The sequence below is a fragment of the Aotus nancymaae genome, unplaced genomic scaffold (assembly GCF_030222135.1).
Source record: "Aotus nancymaae isolate 86718 unplaced genomic scaffold, 86718_ANA_hifiasm-v0.15.2.pri h1tg000020l, whole genome shotgun sequence".
NCBI lineage: Eukaryota > Metazoa > Chordata > Mammalia > Primates > Aotidae > Aotus > Aotus nancymaae.
The window spans coordinates 53,846,285-53,866,321 of record NW_026988432.1 but is presented as its reverse complement, the minus strand read 5'-3'; the positions used below and the strand labels follow the sequence as shown (position 1 = coordinate 53,866,321).

General features: G+C 40.0%; 1 protein-coding gene and 1 pseudogene across 5 annotated transcripts in view; one reads left to right on the top strand and one right to left on the bottom strand.

Annotated features, from left to right (window-relative positions):
• Positions 1–8,112, bottom strand: part of LOC105712104 (ubiquitin-conjugating enzyme E2 C-like) — a 30,536-nt pseudogene extending 22,424 nt beyond the window's left edge.
• RBBP8 (RB binding protein 8, endonuclease) overlaps positions 1–20,037 on the top strand; it is a 106,352-nt gene that overhangs the window by 9,151 nt on the left and 77,164 nt on the right. For 2 of the 5 annotated variants that reach the window (XM_012445040.2, XM_064379348.1), the window contains exons 1-2: positions 8,278–8,486; positions 11,957–12,163. In XM_012445040.2, coding sequence (XP_012300463.2) covers positions 12,055–12,163 — 109 coding nt within the window. In that variant the 5' untranslated portion in view covers positions 8,278–8,486; positions 11,957–12,054. Of the gene's footprint in view, positions 1–8,250; positions 8,487–8,770; positions 8,984–11,956; positions 12,164–20,037 lie in introns of those variants that run through there. The other 3 variants (XM_012445036.2, XM_012445037.2, XM_012445038.2) reach the window with 3 other exon arrangements.

Below are 20,037 nucleotides of genomic sequence, written 5' to 3'. Positions count from 1 at the left end.
ACCAAAACGCTGTCTCCTTAGAAGTTAGGTAAAGTAGCTAATGAATAAAGATGAAACAGGAAAACTGAATAGTGCACAGCAAATACAAAAAAGTGGAGACACTCATTGCTGGAAAAAGCCCAATAATAACGGACATTAACTTATTATTATTAATTTTTTTGAGAGACGGTCTCACTCTGTCACCTATGCTGTAGTGCAGTGGCAAGATCTCAGCTCACGGCAACCTCCACCTCCCAGGCTGAAACAATCCTCCACCTCAGCCTATGGAATAGCTCAGACTACAGGCTCGCATCAGCATGCCCAGCTAATTTTTATGTATTTTCTATAGTGATGGGGTTTCCTCATGTTGTCCAGTTTGGTCTCAAACTCCTGGACTCAAGCAATCCATCTGCCTTGACCTCCCACAGTGCTGGGATTACAGGCATGAGCCACCGCGCTTGGCCAATGAATGATTTATTGTAACCACTAATTAATGAAATAAATGAATAGATTAGTTTCTTCTTTCGATATAATTTTGCCATTTGGTTAGATCATTTTTTAAATCTTTTGGAATATAATAAAACTAATAACAACCATATAATAATAATACTACCTAACTTACCTAAACTCAATTATGTAAATCAAGATAACATATGTAAAAGCATTTAACAATATAGTGTAATCCTTTCTATAATTATAAATCTTTCACAATTTGCCTAGCAATTCAACAGTTTCACTATAATTATACAACTTTAGCCATTGGAGAGATCTCTCTGATTAGTTGTAGCTCTTAAATATATCTACTGTTAACAACAGTTTCTTACATTGTTACAGTTTATATATATATATATATATATAATTTAATCCTATCACAATCCTGTAAAATATTCAAGGTATATATTATTATCTTCATTTCATTGGTCAACAACCAAAGTACAGAGAAATTATTTGCTCAACAGGATTAGAATTAAAAATTAGAATTCATTCAGCAAATTAGATGGTGCAGCTGATGCCTTCCCAATATCAACTTATACAAATACATTACTATAGCCTTGCAGTTATAGAACTCAACAATGACTCCCCACAATATAGTCTTCACACATGCTTTCTGCCTGGAAAGCCTTCTGCCACTCTCCCAATAGGCAAGCTGCTTCAAACTTCCCTTAATTCTTCTTTAAGAAATTTCAAATATATTATTTTATTCTTACAACAACCCTTTGGGCACAGTGAGTATTAATATTCTCTTTCAGTGAGGGAAATAAGACTTGTCTAGGAAACACACAGATAATCAGATAGGGTCAGAATTTAATCTCTCATCCTATCTCCCATCTCAGGACTCTTTCCATAATGAAAAAAAAAAAAAAAAAGGCTAAGAATATGGCTATATGCCATCATTGACTGTAGAACATGATCACAATTTTTTGAAGCACTTCCTACACTGTCCCTTCTGAGATTACAACATAATTCAAATCTACTTGATTTCAATCTACTTGATTTTAAATTTGGCACATGAAACAACTCACAATCAGGGCTGGGAAAGCTAGTATAACCATTTTTCTAATGGTATTAGAAGTTAATTTATATTCATTTTCCAAATGTACATATCTAGTGTAAGGCAAGTAAAAAAGCACGTGTGCCAAAATGATAAGAAACAAATTTAAAAGTCTAAAAAATAAAGTGAGATGATTATAATAGGTGTTTCACTAAAATCCTGACTGAGAGAGCCCAGTTTATTTTCAACAATGAGGCTAATTAAATTACAATCATGGAGAATGGAGAATGAGGAAGGCCATTTGTGAAAGGGTGTAAGAAGGAAGGATGAAGAGAAAACTTAGGTTAGTCTCCTGAAAGAGGTAGTGCCTGAGCTGAGTCCTAAAGAATAAGAAAAGGTGAGGTGTAAAAAATGGGGGTGAAAGTAATTCCAAGAGAAAAAACATTGTATGAGCCAAGACTAAGAAACAGCAAAGGGAATGAGAAAGGAATAAAAGCAGCTTCCTGTTGAAAGAGGGAAAGAGCAAGGGGTGCAGCAGAAACTGTGTAAGGATAATAGCTTGTGTGAAATTTTAAAGAAACTGAATTTTAATCTTTAGGCAGTAGACATTTTTTTTTTTTTAGACATAGTCTTGCTCTGTCACCCAGGCTGGAGTGCTATGGTGTGATCTCGGCTCACTACAACCTCCACCCTCTGGGCTCAGGCGATTCACCTCCCTCAGCCTCCTGAGCTGGGATTACAGGTGTCCCTCCACCACGCCCAGCTAATTTTTGTATTTTTAGTAGAGATGGGGTTTCACCATATTGGCCAGGCTGGTCTTGAACTCCTGACCTCAAGCAATCCATCTGCCTCAGCCTCCCAAAGTGCAGGGATTATAGGTGTCAACCACTGTGCCAGTCTGGTAATAGGCTTTTGAAGAGTTTTAAGCAAAGGAATGCCAGGATCAGAAATAATGATTTAGATGTTGGGCAGCTGTGGGAGGACTGAATTAAGGTAAACAAGACTGGAAGCTGGGAGGCTGTTGTCTAGGTAAGAAATACCAGGGCCTAAACTAGGGCAATATGTGAGGTTGGAAAGGAAAACACTAATTCAAAATCATATTTGAAGAGGTATCATCAGCAGAATATAGTGCCTGACTCGTCCTGACACCATGAAAAGGAGTTTGGATTTTATTCTAGGGTGATGGGAAGACCCTGATATGCTTTGAGCAGGAGTGTGATATTCTGACAGATTTTAAAGGGTCTCTGACTGCTGCTGGAGAATATACTGTAATGGAGAAAAGAGTGGATGACAGAAAGATTATTTATTATTTTTTTAAAAGGAGGATATTTCCATAGAAAAGGTTGATGGTAGCTTGAACCGGGGTGGACAGGAAGGTAAGAAGCAACCGGATTGCTTGTGCATGTGTTTGTGTGTGCGTGCGTGTGTGTGTGCATGTTGTGTATGTGTGTTTTAAGAGACAGGTTCTGGCTCTGTCATCCAGCCTGTACTGCAGTTTCTCAAATCTCAAGTGAGCCTCCCGCGGGCCTCCCACAGCCCTGGGAATACAGATATGAGCCACCCTGCCTGGCCTCAGGTTGTATTTTTAACGGCAAATGGTATTGCCCAATTCATGGGGTTGAGAAAGAAAAAAACAAATTTAGGAAGATCACACTTGTTGAGCTCAATTGTCTTGTTTAGTCCAGTGGTTAGGTTGTCTGCCTAGAGTGAAAATACTTTCAGAGGCTTGAGGACTGAAAATAGTAAAAGTTTGGAAGACAGCAGAGAAAATAAAAGCAGCTGAACAAAGGCTATTTTAAGGATTAACTGATGCCCTGCATGAAGTTTGAAACCATATGATTTTAGTGATATCAGTCTAACCTGATATGTCATTCTCCCTTCACAACACTCAACTACCCAGCTGCAGGAGTTAAGCATAGATTGTAGAATCTACAGGATTTCATTTGTAAAATGGCTTGAGTTAGATGACTTTTAAATCTACATGAGTTCCAAAATTTTACTTTTAAGAATCCTAGAGCTGTACTGCTATCACACAATTTTTTTAAAAAGTTGGTGCCTAGATATACATAACGTAAATTTACAATTTTAACTATTTCACTACAGTTTTTAAATTCAGCATTCCAGCCAGGGGCCTCCAATAGAGTGCTGGGACATTAAAAACCTAGCCCTGAAGGTGGCAGCACTGGGCCTGAGGTGACTGTAGTCTCAACTTCGGTTGCTGCTGAATGGAAGCAGTCTCATCTTTTCATCACAGTGTATAACCCAAGTGTTCATTTTCTAAGTATGCTGAAATTGAAAAAGTTTGGGAAATACTGTTCTAAGCCACAAAATATGAGAAACTCAGTGTTATGAAGCGTTCAAAATAACTGCTTCTCTGTTAAAGATGTTTTTTCAGCACATCTTTGGAACTTCGAAATTTATTCCATGTGGTTCTTAAAGCTTCTTTAGAACCTATCTATGAGGATGCCTAAGCTTCTCTCATTTAAAAATTGTATAGGGCCATTTCCATTGTTAAAGTGGCCCCATACAATCTCATTTAAATATCTGAGAATTTTGGCCAGGTGCGGTGGCTCACACCTATAACCGCAGCACTTTGGGAGGCTGCGGTGGGTGGATCATAAGGTCAGGAGTTCAAGACCAGCCTAGCCAAGACAGTGAAACCCCATCTCTACTAAAAATACAAAAAAAATTAGCCGGGCATGGTAGTGGGCACCTGTAATCCCAGCTACTCAGGAGGCTGAGGCAGGGAATTGCTTGAACCCAGGGAGCAGAGGTTGCAGTGAATGGAGATCACACCACTGCACTCCAGCCTGGGCGACAGAGCAAGACTCCATCTCAAAAACAAAAAAAAACCCTAAGAATTTTGAAAGCACCCAAAGGCTCCCACTTATATAGAAACAGAATCCATCAGGGAATGTCCATTTCATTCATTTACTCACAGAATACTGATTCAGTAGTAGGCACTGGCCTAGTTCCTGGAGATAAATGGGTGAACAAATTTTTTTTTTTTTGAGACGGAGTTTCGCTCTTGTTACCCAGGCTGGAGTGCAATGGCGTGATCTCGGCTCACTGCAACCTCCGCCTCCTGGGTTCAGGCAATTCTCCTGCCTCAGCCTCCTGAGTAGCTGGGATTACAGGCACGCACCACTATGCCCAGCTAATTTTTTGTATTTTTAGTAGAGACAGGGTTTCACCGTGTTGACCAGGATGGTCTCGATGTCTTGACCTCGTGATCCACCCGCCTTGGCCTCCCAAAGTGCTGGGATTACAGGCGTGAGCCACCGCGCCCGGCTTTTTTTTTTTTTTTTTAAATTTTAGAGACAGGGTCTCCACTCTGTCACCTAGGCTAGAGTATAGTGGCACAATCATAGCCCACTGCAGCCTTGAACTTCTGTGCTCAAGTGATCCTCTCACCTCAGCCTCCACAGTAACTAGAGCTAGAGGCATGTACCACTGTGCCCAGCTATTTTGGTTTGTTTTTTTAAAATAGGAGACAAGGTTTCACTATGTTGCCCAAGCTCATCTTGAACTCCTGGCCTCAAATGATCCTCTTGCCTCAGCCACCCAAAGTCTGGCCCAAGACATGTTTTTTTTGTTGTCTTGTTTTTGAGATGGAGTTTCACTCTTGTTGCCCAGGCTGTAGTGCAATGGTTAGATCTCAGCTCACCGCAACCTCTGCCTCCCAGGTTCAAGCGATTCTCCTGCCTCAGCCTCCCAAGTTGCTGGGACTACAGACATGTGCCTCCACGCCCAGCCAATTTTGTATTTTTAGTAGAGATGGGGTTTCTCCATGTTGGTCAGGCTGGTCTCAAACTCCTGACCTCAGGTGATCCACCCACCTTGGCCTCCCAAAGTGCTGGGATTACAGGTGTGAGCTACAGTGCCCAGCAAGAAATGCTTTTTGATCTCAAGAAATTTACAGTCTAGTGGGGAGACAGAATTAGTTAAATAACTAAAACAATACGAACTGTAAGATGGGAAGGTTACATGTTACTATAAGAGGATCTAGTAGAAGAGACTATTGAAATGAGATAAAATCATGATTAGTATATGATAGCTAGGGTAAAGAGTGGGGCTAGGTTTGGTGGAGAACTCCAGGCAGAGGCAACAGCAAGGCCTAGGAAACATCAGAAGGCCAGTGAGAGCAGAGGACAGAAAATGTTTGGAAATAAAGCCAAAGAGGGAGCAGAGGCAGTTCAAAGGGGCTTCCTTCACAGAGTAACTGGAAGCCACTGAGGGGTTTAAACAGCACAGTGACATTATCAGATTTACTTTTCAAGAAGATCACAGCAGCTGCAGTATAAAGAAGTGCTCTCAAAGCAGACACAATTTAAGATGGGGAAGGGAAAAAGATAACTATATTTTTATTCTGTTTTGTTTTCATCCTTTAAAAATGGATTATAATCATAATATTAGCTAAGAAATACTAATTATGGCTAGCTTTTGGACACATATTATATATCTGAATACTAAGCAGTTTACATATATTCATTTAATCTTCATACCCTGTGAGGTTGATACTATTATTATCTTTACAGGTAGGTAAAATGGGACAGCGAGGTTAAGCAGTCAGTCCAAGGTCACTCAGTAAGGAAGTATTAGAGCAGGATTCAAACCCAGATGTCTGACTTCAGAGCCTGTAACTTCCTCATTAGATTATGTACCATTTTTCTACAGTACATGCATGTAATTTAAAATTAAATATATATGGAGAATAGATGCTCAGATTTTGTTCTGAACACCAGTAATTACAAAGGTTTAGGAGGGGTGGTTGGTTGCGTGGATACAGAAAGGAGACTAGCAGTAGACTAGGTAAGAGGTAATAGTGTCTTGGATTATGGAGGTAGTGATGGAGAAAAGGGGATGGATTTGGATGTTTGGTAACATTGGACTGGGTGATGGCTTGGATATGGAGGTTAAGGATGAATAGAGTGTCAAAGATGACTCTTTGGATTCTGACTTGCATAAATGGATTAGATAGTGAGGCACTGGCAGAGGCCACAGGAACAGGTTAGGTCATTCTGTTAAGACAGTTTTTCTTTGGACCACACTATACTGCTCTTTCAATACTCTTGTTTAATGACAAACTTATTACAGGTTACTTCCATCATAAACATAAAAGCTTCACTCTGTCAGTTATGTTTCCTATGCTGTGTTACAAATGGCATAGTCAAAATTTCATCCATCTTCTTTTAAAAATGTGGAGTTGTCTTATAAAATGGGGAAGTGAATGATAGTTGCTGTAACAGGCTAATAGAAGGTTCAACACCCCTCTTCTTTATACTAACTTTTTTAGTTATGATATTTATTCATCACTTAAGATGTGGGACAGGTGGAAAAATTACCTTTCCACTTTGTATTTATGATTTTCTAAGTACTAAACTTTTGAAACCTGTTAATATCCCTTGTCCTCTTCCCTGGTCTTAGAATGATCACACAAAAGTACTGGACTAGTTTAAAAGATATTGTGATTCTAGTCTATTTTGTTCATTTGTACAATTTCTACTGGTCTAAAACCGATTCTTTTAGAAATCAGGAGCAATAGGAATACCTACTATTGGTTTGAATTTCAAACAAGCAGCCTCAAGAAAAATGGACTTAAAAAAAAAATTACCTAACAGCATGTTGTCCCAATAATGCAGATAGCTTCAGATTCCTTCTCGTTTCAAATTTGACAGAAACTTCCCGTTTAACCTCAGCAAAATACAGTTCGTTTTGATCTATGGTGGTTACCGCCCAATCCTGTCAGGTCACATTACTAAACTGTAGGTAACAGCGACAAGGCGGAAAACTGTTAGAGTAATCCATGTCCATTCCCCGCCATCACCATCAGTTCATTTATTTTGTGTATGTATGTATGGATGGAGACATAGTCTCACACTGTTGCCCAGGCTGGAGTGCAATGGCGAGATCTTGGCTCACTGCAACCTGTGCCTCCTAGGTTCAAACGATTTTCCTGCTTCAACCTCCCAAGTAGCTGGGATTACAGTTGCCTGCCACCATGGCTAATTTTTTTTTTTTTTTTTTCTGGAGATGGAGTCTTGCTATAGCTCAGGCTGGAGTGCAGTGGCACGATCTCGGCTTACTGTAACCTCCGCCTCCCGGGTCCCGGTTCAAGCCATTCTCCTGCCTCAGCCTCCCAAGTAGCTGGGACTACAGGCAAGCACCACCATGCTCAACTAATTTTAGAGACGGGGTTTCACCATGTTGGCCAGGCTGGTCTTGAACTCTTGACCTCGTGATCTGCCCGCCTCGGCCTCCCAAAGTGCTGGGATTACAGGCATGAGCCACCACACCCGGACTAATTTTTGTATTTTCAGTAGAGATGGGGTTTCACCACGTTGGCCAGGCTGGTCTCGAACTCCTGACCTCGTGATCCGCCCACCTCGGCCTCCCAAAGTGCTGGGATCACAGGCGTGAGCCACCCCGCCTGGCCCATCAGTTAATTTTAACTCTCCATTCGGTACAAGTCACTCATACATACTTTCCCTGCAAAATGCTGACGTTAGACACACTGTACAGATAACTTTCACAGGACCCCAAGGGCTTGATGCTCCCGCGATAGAACGGCTGGAGTTTTCCCCAATGTTTCTTAGAAATGTTGTGGCGGCCGCCAGGCTCTTCGAGTCGCTCCCGGAAGCTCAGAGGTGGTGCTCCCCTCCTGAGCCATCGACCTCCGGCCTGGGCCGCAACGCGGAGGCGGCTACTCAGCCGGGGCAGGAAGGGCACAGCAGAGATGGCCAGCCCGAGGAAGGGGCGTGACATACCGGGAACTCCCACGTGACGTCGCGCAGGCTCCAGGGTGGGGCGGGTTCGGCCGCCTTCTAGCCCGGCTGGCAGCCCCCGGCCTTAAAGCGCGGGCTGCCCGGAGGGGTTGGCTTTCCCACCAAGGACTTGGCACTCTGATGAGGGAAAAGGGCGAAAGAGAAAAGCGAGCAGCCGTCCCTTCACAGCCTCCGAAGGTGCCCGCTTCCCTTTGGGGGCTTCTGCAAATCCCGAGGCAATCTTGGAGGCGGTGAGTAAAAGGAATCTTCGCCCCACCCGGAACTCTGGGTCAGAGCGGCCACTTCTGGTCTGGAGCTGCGCCAAGGGCTTCCGGGATCGGGGTGCAGCTCTGGGGCAGTGTCAGAGGGAATAGGCCGAGCCCGGGCTACACTCATTGGAAGTGGACCGGCGGGAGGACCAGCGCTCACTGAGTGTGGTTTCTGCGTCTCCCGCGCGGGCTGTGGAAGCGCCTTTCAGCGCCAAGCTCGCCCCGCGCATGCGCTGACTTCGGCGCGCGCGCTTGGGAGCTTTTTTGGCCAGACCCTCACACGGAACCTGCGCAGTCCCTGGGGAGAGGCGGATGGAGAAGAGGCCTGGCTGGAAAGCTTTTGCAGCTCTGCTGTGCTCCGCGCCTAAGAGCACCGCTCAGATGTCTCGTAGAGTTTGTTCAAGTCCCCTGTGTGACTCAAGATCTGCCTCTCACCTTACTTGTGTGAGAATACGTGTGATGTGGCAGTCAGTATTTTGGTGAGCACCTGCGGTGTGGTGGTTTATACTGAGGAATACACAGAAATGTATTAAGCGATTACAGGGCTTTGAGCCCCGAATGCAACTTGGGAAGTAAGAGGTACCGTTCTGAGAGATTGGGAAATGTACATTATCGATGTGGCTCGAATAACGGTTCAGTGCCGAGAGAGATGCCAGCAAAAAGTGCTGGGCATGCTGGGTAGGTGGAAAGGGTTTTGCGAGCCAGAATTTTGTAAGTTTAATGTTGATAAAGTGTTTTTATGTTTTGTTTTTAAAGCACTGTACTTCACTTACGCTCTTGGTTTTAAATGAGTGTATTAATATTTTTTGGATAATTAAAGTAATTAAACCTTTATTTTAAACTGTTGACTTAATAGAAACAGTTTATGTCCCCATCTTTTTTTTTTTTTTTTTTTTTTTGCTACAGAGAGATATTTTACAGTTACTGGTCTCACATGACTTGATTTCAGCCCTGAGTAGGCATGTCACAGCTGTGTGACCTTGTGCAAGTCATTTACTTCCTTAAGCCTCTTCTCCCAACTCTAAAATGAAGTTATAGTAGCTGTCTTACAGAGTTTTTCTGAAGATTAAGTCAAATATAAAACAGCACAGTTTCTGGTATGTGGGAAACAATAAATGGCTTTTATTCACAGTTATATATAGGCCCATTTGTTTAGCTGTTAGAGTTAAACATAGAATGAGTCGGGGCGAGGTGGCTCACGCCTGTAATCCCAGCACTTTGGGAGGCTGAGGCAGGGAGGTCAGGAGTTCGAGATCAGCCTGGCCAACATGGGGAAACTCTGTCTCTACTAAAAATACCAAAATAAGCTGGGTGTGGTGACATCTGCCTGGAAACCCAGCTACTCGGAGGCTGAGGCAGGAGAATCGCTTGAACCTGGGAGGCGGAGGTTGAGCTAAGCCGAGATCGCGCCACTGCACTCCAGCCTGGGCGACAGAGCAAAACTCCATCTCAAAAAAAAAAAAAAAAAAAGAATGAAAACCTCTTTGGAAACAAAACTGTACTAATGCAGTGCACCTAATTTTACTTACAAAAACTTTCTACAGAGATAAACGTACCTAAGAGAAATACTGGAATTATGAACCCCATTGTATACCCATCCATTACCCAGCTTCAGTAATTGTCGAAGTTCAGCCCTTGTTTCAGCTCTTCATCCAACATCCATTTTTGTTTGTTTTAAGCTTGACTTTTTTTTCAAGCAAATCTCAGAAAATGTATCTCTTTACCTGTAAATATCTCAGTAAATATCCCTTTAACAGATAAGACCTTTCTTTAAAAAAATGGCCACGTCATTATCATACCCAAGAAAATTAACAATTCCCTAATAATCTAAAATCTAGTTCATATTTAATCTATGCTGATTATGTTTAAAAGTCTAATCACAATTTTTGCAAAGCTTGTTAGTTTATTTTTGTAGTGCTTTACAGTTCACCAAATGGCTTCACATACACTCTTGCTCCCTTCAGAATTACTGTTTCAGCCCCATCAGAGACCTCAAGAAATGGTTAGCAAGGAACAGTCAGTTTGTGCACTTGTTAGAAATGGTACTGCATTGGCTGAGGAGGTTTAGTAGACTTGCTAATCATTAAACTCTTTTTTTTTTTGAGACGGAGTTTTGCTCTCATTGCCCAGGCTGGAGTGCAGTGGCACAATCTCGGCTCACCGCAACCTCTGCCTCCTGGGTTCAAGCGATTCTCCTGCCTCAGCCTCCAGAATAGCTGGGATTACAGGCATGTGCCACCACACCCAGCTAATTTTGTATTTTTTGATAGAGACAGGGTTTCTACATGTTGGTCCGACTGGTCTTGAACTCATGACCTCAGGTGATCCGCCCGCCTAAACCTCCCAAAGTGATGAGATTACAGGCGTGAGCCGCTACGCCTGTCCCTAAACTTTTTGAGTTGTAGCTAATTAATGGTTTCATTTTAAGAACACATATTAAAATATTTACTAATCCACTCAAACTTCTTAACCTGTTGGTTTCTTCAAGGACTATGTAATAAACTTAATCATTCACCTTTATTCTAAGAGAGGCATGAAGAACTTTACCCTAAATGGTCTCTAAGATGTTTCTGTATTCATAGATCTTTGCTCTGTTTGTATCTTACTGACTTTTCTTGCTTTTGGAAAATTATACAGATCCTTATCTGTGTTAATACATCTGTTGTTTGTCTGACTCTTTTATAGAATACACATAGATGTGTGTATATATGTGGATGCTTGTTAAGAATATCTTAGAAAGTTTTTCAGTTTTGGGCTCAGTATGTTGTTACACTCCACTCCACGTCAATTCAAAGTTAAAAAAAAAAATTTTTTTTTTTTAAATCGAGATAGGGTCTCTGTTGCCCAGGCTGGAGTGCAGTGGCACAATCTCCACTCACTGCAACTTCTGTCTCTCAGTTTCAGACAGTTCTCCTGCCTCAACCTCTCAAGTAGCTGGGACCACAGGCATGCACCACACCCAGTTAATTTTTGTATTTTTAGTAAAGATGGAGTTTCACCATGGTGGCCAGGCTGGTGTCAAACTCCTGGCCTCAAGTGATCCACCCACCTCAGCCTCCCAGAGTGCTGGGATTACAGGCAAGAGCCATCTCGCCCAGCTGAAACAATAAATGCTTTTATACTGGTACATTAATATTGACCATGAATGATAAAAATGTCTCAATATTTGAATCCTTTCTGTTTAATGTAATGATAGATAATTTCTTTCTCTAAGAGGAATAAGAAAATCTGCCTGAAAATTTACCTTATATAGCCAAATAACTGAAGTTAGGGCTTTTCTCACCATTATCATCTTCTTTCTTTATTCTTTCCTTCCCTTCCCAAATTCTAAAAATGATTGATTATAGGTAAATAAGGAAAATTTGAAGATATCTGGACTTGTGCTTCATCCTGACTTCAAAGTACATAAAGGTAAAAGCAAAGTTCATTTATGTTGCAATCTGTTATTTCAGGTATTTGACCTGTCCAAAGACAACTTGATACCTCTATAATGTAACAGAAAAGATCAGAAAATATTAAGCAAGTAGCAGTGTGGAGCATATTAAGCAAGATGAACATCTCGGGAAGCAGCTGTGGAAGCCCTAACTCTGCAGATATATCTAGTGACTTTAAGGACCTTTGGACAAAACTGAAAGAGTGTCATGATAGAGAAGTACAAGGTAAAATATTTTCTTAAATACTTACAGCAGTATTTTGTTGAGACTGTAGTGGCAATAACTACCTTTTTATAACAGTTTCATTTATTTTTTCTTTTTCGACTTTTAGGTTCAGGGGTACATGTGCAGGTTTGGTACATGGATAGATTGCATGTTGCTGGGGTTTGGTGTACAAATGATTTCGTCACCCAGGTAGTGAGCATGGTACCCCATAGGTAGTTTTTCAGTCCTCACCCTCCTCCCACCCCCTGACCCTCCACCCTCATGTAGGTCTCTGTATCTGTTTTTCTCCTCTTTGTATCCATGTGTACTAAATGTTTAGCTCCCATTTATAAATGAGAACATGCAGTGTTTCTGTTGCTGCTTTAGTTTGCTTAGGATAATGGCTTTGGCTGCATCCATGATGCTGCAAAGGAAATCATTTTGTCTTTTTTATGGATACATAGTATTCCCTGATGTATATGTACTACGTTTTCTTTATTTAGTCCACTGTTGAGTTTTATACATTTAATGACCAACTTTAAGTAAGTTCCAAGTTATCTTTCTTTCTTTCTTTCTTTCTTTTTTTAATTTAATTTAATTTAATTTTTTTTATTTATTTACATTCTTTTTTTTTATTATTGCATTTTAGGTTTTGGGGTACATGTGAAGAACATGCAGGATTGTTGCATAGGTACACACATGGCAGTGTGATTTGCTGCCTTCCTCCCCTTCACCTATATCTGGCATTTCTCCCCACGCTATCTCTCTCCCACTCCCCACCCTTTTTTTTTTTTTTGAGACAAGGTCTCACTGTGTCACCAGGCTGAGGTGCAATGGTGTGATCATAGCTCACTGCAGCTTCAACCTCCCATTTTCAAGTGAGCCTCCCTCCTGTAGTTGGGACCATAGGCACATACTGCCATACCTGGCTAACTTTTTATATTTTGTAGATTCAGGGTCTCACTATGTTGCCTAGGCTGGTCTTGAACTCCTGGCCTCAAGCAATCCTTTTGTCTCTGCCTCTCAAAGTGCTGGGATTATAGATGTGAGCCACTGTGCCTGGCCCAAAGATCTCATTATCTATTTATTTATATATTTGTGTATTTACTTATATTTATTTATTTATTTTGAGACAGGGTCTCAGTTTGTTGCCCAGTCTGGAGTACAGTAGTATGATCACAGCTCTCTGCAGCCTTGACCTCCCAGGCTCAGGTGTTCCTTCCACCTTAGCCTCCTGGGTACCTGGGACTACAGGTGTGCACTACTATGTCCAGCTAATTTTATGTATTTTTTTGTATAGACAGGGTTTTGCCATGTTGCCCAGGCTGGTCTTGAACTTCTGGGCTTAAGCAATCCACTGGCCTCAGCCTCCCAAAGTGCTAGGATTACACGCTTGAGCCACCATGCCCAGCTGATCTTCTTTTCTTTTTCTTTTTGAGACAGGGTCTCACTTTGTCACCCACACTGGAGTGCAATGGTGCAAACACAGCTTACTGTAGCCTCAAACTCTCTGGCCTAAGTGATTCTCCCACCTCATCTCCTCAAGTCATTGGGACTTTAGGTGTACACCCATGCCTGGCTAGTTTTTTGTTTTTCCTTTTTGTTGTTGTTTGTTTGTTTTAAACTTATCCTTCACCTTCGAAACCTAGCTAGTTTTTGTATTTTTTGTGGAAACAGGATTTTGTTAGTTGCCCAGACTGGTCAAACTGACCTCAGGTGATCCTCCTGCCTCGGACTCCCAAAGTACTGGGATTACTGTGCCCAGCCAGATCTCATTTTTAGAAAATATTTACAATTGTAGTTTTTGTGATTATTTTTATGGTCAAATTGGTACTTTTTAACCACAGACAACTACCACAGGACATAATTTGTATACAACTTGCTATTATTTACTTGTGGTAATATGTATGAGATAGTGGAAAAGGTATAGAATTTGTTGACTGAAGACCTGAATTTGAATTCTGATTTCATTTACCCACTTGCTCTGTGATCTTAGCCTAATTACCAACCTCTAAATTTAATTTTCTTCTATAAAATTATTTGCAGGATATAGACATAAAAATGCTATGTAAGTCATTTGATAAACCTATGGGGATCTATTTGCTGCTAAGCGCTGAAATACAAAAGTGAATGGCAGCTTACCTTCAGAAAGCCTGCACTCTTAATAGAGGCAGAGACATGTAAACAGATAATTACAGTACTGTGAAATAACAGCTAAAAGGTTTTTATAAATTGCAGGGAGTATATAGAGGATTAAGCAATTGTGGTTGAGATGAGTAAATATTTGTGTTAAAAAATACTCTATGAAGCTAAGCTCAAGGTTTGATACTAAGTTTTAATATATTTTAATTCTGTAACTTTAACATACTTTCCCTATGTATGAGAAATGCTTCATATTACATTTTTTTCTTAATTACCTATTATAAGTTTAATACTGCAATGCTTTATAGCTGTAACATTACACTGGAGTACCATTAAAACATAATTCACCTGATTCTAAAGTGTAATATGTGGGTCTGTATTATAACTTTTCCACGGTAAATTTAGTTTCTGACAAAACTACTGGTAATACCCTTATCATCAATTAATAAGTTTTGAAGTATGAACAACCCCAGAAATACTCTTTCAAGCCCCAGTGTTCATGGAGACACAAAGAAATATTTAAGAAATGTTTTTTGGGCGCTTACTATGAATAAGGATGAATCATATATAGTGCTAGTTTTAAGAGAATTTCTAGTCTAGAATTTTAATACAGTGTACTGTGTTATCATCCGAGAACATAAAGGAAGAACTGAGGGTATGTGTGGTTGCATGGGGAAGTGTGTTTGTGTATGGTTTATGTTGGACCAGGCTTGGTAACTAATTAAGTCTAATTAGCCAGGCAAAGAAGATGGTGGGAGGGGAGGGAATTTTCTGAGTAGGGAGAATAGCACATGCAAAAGTTTGCAGATAAGAGTTTGATTTTATTCAAGGAATTGTGGATGGTTTGGTTTAGTTCTAAGAGGAAATGGAATGGGAGATGGGAGTTTTTTGGGGAGGTGGATAGGATATAATGCTAGAAATGTAGATAGATCCAGATTATGTAAAATGGTATGTGCCTTGCTGAAGAGATTGTCATCTTGCCTTGACTTTAGGGCAGATTTCTCTATTTCTGCAAAAAATGTCTTTAGGATTTTGATAGGTAATGCATTGAATCTGTAGATTGCTTTGGATGGTATTGGCATCTTAACAATGTTGTCTTCCAGTCCATGCACATGGGATGCCTTTCTATTTATTGGTGTCTTCTATATTTCTTTTTAAGATTTTTTTTTTTTTTGAGACAGAGTCTCGCTCTGTCGCCCAGGGTGGAGTGCAGTGGCGCAATCTTGGCTTACTGCAACCTCCGCCTTTCAGGTTCAAGTAATTCTCCTGCCTCAGCCTCCTGAGTAGCTGGGATTATAGGTGCGCACCACCACACCCAGCTAATTTTTGTATCTTAGTAGAGACGAGGTTTCACCATGTTGGTCAGGCAGATCTTGAACTCCTGACCACATGATCCACCTACCTCGGCCTCCCAAAGTGCTGGGATTACAGGTTCGAGTCACTGCGCCCACCCCCCTTTTTAAGATTTTAAAATTTTTAAGTACTACTTTTTAGAGATGAGATCTTGCCCCATTGCCCGGGCTGAGTGCAGTGGCACAATCATGGTTCACAGTAGCCTCAAACTCCCGGGTGCAAGTGATCTTTCCACTTCCACCTTCGGAGTGGGTAGGACTACAGGCATGCACCACCATACCTGGCTAATTTATTTTTTATAGAGATGGGGGTCTCACTTTGTTGCCCAGGCTAGTCTCAACCCCTAGGCTCAAGCAGTCCTCTGACCTCCTTGGCCCCCTAAAGTACTAGGATTAAGGTATGAGCCCTGGTCGTTTTATAATTTCTTTCAGCAACATTTTATAATTGTCAGTGTACAAGTTTTTTGTCTCCTTGGTGAAATGTATTCTTAAATATTTTGTTCTTTTGATGCTACTGTAAATAGAATTGTTTTCTTAATTTGCTTTTCAGATTGTTCATTGCCAGTGTATAGAAATACAGCTGGTTTTTGAGAGTTGATTTTATGTTCCACAACTTTGTTGAAACTCTTCATTTCTATTTTTGTTTTTTATGTCTTGAAACAGAATGCTGGGATAACATGTGAGCCACTGCACTTGGCTTTTTATAGGCTATTAATTTAATAGAAATAAAATACTTGACAGATTTCTTCTTCTTCTTTGGTGTTACAGGATCTTCATGAGATCCCTATTTTACAATGAGGAAGCATCAAGAAAACAGATAATGTACTCTTTAATAGGAACAATATGCCATATTTATCAAATTATAGAATACATAAAGCTTGCAAATATTATGTAGTAGATAATTCTTTTAAAGAGTATACTCCTAGGTGGCTCACGCCTGTAATCCCAGCACTTTGGGAGGCCAAGGGGGATGGATCACGAGGTCAAGAGATCGAGACCATCCTGGCCAACATGGTGAAACCCCATCTCTACTAAAATACAAAAAGTTAGTTTAGTGTGGTGGTGCATGCCTGTAGTCCCAGCTACTTGGGAGGCTAAGGCAGGAGTATCGCTTGAACTGGGGAGGCAGAGGTTGCAGTGAGCCGAGATCGCACCACTGCATTCCAGCCTGGCGACAGAGACTCTGTCTGAAAAAAAAAAAAAGTGTGTACTCCTCATGGTTATGTTCTAATCACATTCCCACAAAAGTTAGTTTGTATACTCTGAAAAATTATAAGGGAGGAATACAGTAATTGTTGGTGTATATGGTAAAATTCGTGTGTTTTATGAATGTTAGGTATTGGATATATGAGCTTATAAGAGAAGATAGTCTTTGGTACATGGTATTGATCATACCACTTTCCCAATTTCAAATCACTTATGGATTTGTAAAGTATTAAATGAGTAAGTACTATTTTTTAAGTTAATATGTCATTTAAAAACATTTTGGTTTGGGCCATGCCTGTGTCAATGTGTTCTACATAGTTCCATATAAAATTAGATTCTCTGTATGATAACATCAAAGACATGCCTGAAGGGAACTTAATTTTTTTAAGAAGGTAGAGAATCCATTTGTAGAAACCAGTATAAGAAGCTGTTTGAAAGACATCAAACATGGACTTGTCTGGACTTTGCAGGTTTTAAGGTATATATAGGAATCAAAATTGACTCATTGCTTTTAAAGCTTCATGTTCGTAAAAAATAAAAGAAAAATGTTATGAATGGTAATATTTGAAATATATAGTTTTTACTTAGCTGCAGAAATCTACCCATGCTCTGCTACGTGTTTAGAATTTTTTTGCCTCTTTTGCCAAAACATAATAAAATAATAGCAAAATAGGACAGTATGTACACTGATCACAATAATATAATAAACTGCATGCATGTTTTTTGTTTTTTGTTTTTTTAGACAGAGTCTTACTCTGTTGCCCAGGCTCTTGCCCACTATTTTAATAAATGGTATTTTGCATGATCTCGGCTCACTGCAACCTCCGCCTCATAGGTTCAAGCAATTCTCCTGCCTCAGCCTCTGGAGTAGCTGGTATTACAGGTGCCTGCCACCACACCCAGCTAATTTTTTGTGTTTTTAGTAGAGACAGGGTTTCACCATGTTAGCCAGGATGGTCTAGATCTCCTGACCTCATGATCCTCCTGCCTCAGCCTCTTAAAGTGCTGAGATTACAGACATGAGCCACCATGCCCAGCCATGCATATCTTTTAAAACTAGGAAAGAATAAGCAAAATGTCCTAATTTCTGTTGGAGACTAGCAATATGAAAACCAGACCATTTTTGTTGAAAAATTCTGGAGACATTTGTTATCAAATTGTATCTTTTCGTGATTGTTCATTCCAGTGTCTTTTGTTCCTTTTGTGACAAACACAGATTGTTACTGATAATATACAATCTTTATGCTTTAAATTCAGAACTCACAGAATTTAATGGAAACTTCAGAGTTCTTTAAATTTCATAAGTCTTAAATAAAGTATATTTATTTGGGTACAAAATTGTATTGCCTTTAAAAATATTTTTCAGTATCAAGTTTATTATTAAAAGCACAAGTAATAAAATAGAATTTAAAAGATTTATTTTCAGAATACCACTATTTTAATAAATGGTATTTTGCCTATGCCAGTTTCTGCTGTTAACATCTAGCTAATATATTTTCTGTGTCTAGTAGATATGGTAATCAGTTTCAGAGAAAACTAGGCAGGTTTTGTGAGGCAAAGTTGGAATACGTTGAAGAAATGGGAAAGTTTGGAGGCTCTAATTGAACAGGATGAATATTTCTTGATTCATTTTTGAATTGTTCCATATTTTCTATAAATAGAATCAAAAATTCTAAGAGGAGAACATTACATTAAGACTACACAAATTAACAATGAAAGGAATTGTCCCACTCATTAAGAATGCTGTCAGGCTGGGCACAGTGGCTCACGCTTGTAATCCCAACACTTCAGGAGGCCAAGGCAGGAAGATTACTTGAGTCCAGGAGTCTGAGACCAGCCTGGGCAACAAAGCAAGACCCTGTCTCTACAAAAAAAAATTTTTTTAATTAGCCAGGCATGGTAGTATGTGCCTGTGGTCCCAGCTACTTGAGAGGTTGAGGCAAGAGGATTGCTTGAGCCTGGGAAGTCAAGGCTACTGTATTCCGTGATTGCGCCACTGCACTCCAGCCTGGGTGACAGATCCTGTCTCAAAAAAAAAAAAAGAATATTATCAGTAACTCTTAATACCTTTTATTTTTTATTTGCATTCACATCTGTAAACAATAAAATCCACAAAAGTTAATTTATCCATTTTGAGATAATTAAATATTAAGCACAGTGAGCATACCTTAAATATGGCTTTGGAATTGAAATAATTTGTTAGGCAATTATAGAAATGCTAGCAGTATTAGTTCTGGTAGAAGTTTAATTACTTCATTTGTATATAAAGCCCCACTGTTTGTCAAGAAAGGTAATATCAGGTTTATCATTTTTAATTCAGAACCATAAATAACTTGTTTAAAGTGACAGTACATACATTATATATGGTTTGTTCTGGGTAGAGAACTAAAATAAGTAAGAATTAGCATAGCAGTGATTTTTGTTTATGCATAACAAATTGAATTTTTGCTTTGTTTCTGAACTCTTAAATTTGTTTTGTTATTATAATATACAGGCCCTTGTTTCATTTCCTCCAAAATTCATGTATGAGCAGGTGTAGGGTTAATTGTAGCACAGTGCTTGGTCTTGTGAGCACTGTTTCTTCAATAGGCATCTTAGGTTGCCAGTGTTACAATTCCGGATACTTTGTTGAACAGATTACCTGTTCATACAGGAGCTACATTGTTGTATAGCCTCATTCCTTCCAATGGGTGTGGAGCAGGATTAAAGCACACTTTATAGGGGTTCTAATTGTAGATTCCTAATTGACTTGGTGAATAGCAAATGCTAAAATTTAAACACACACACATACACAAACACACACACACACACACACACACACACACGCGTAAACCGGTTTCAGGGTGATCTGCATGACAGAACAAATGCCTCACAGGTGTTGAATGCTTACAAGATAAAAGAGTAGTTCTTCCCCTGTTTCCCAAGAATTTTCCTTTGAAGTTTATATGGATTTTCTATATCATTGTTCTTTTCTTAAAATGGTTTACGGCAATAATCCATTTCATCTTTGGCTGCACTTTTCACTTGTAAAGGCAGAACTGATTTTTAGAAGTCAGCCAAAACTAAAAACAAAAATCTGTCAAGTAAAATTTCACACATTTTTAAGAAGGGAAAAAATACATGGATGCACCACAGGTTTTGGTTTTTTAACAACTCATTGAAGAATGTTTGAGTTGTTTCTAATATTTGGCTATC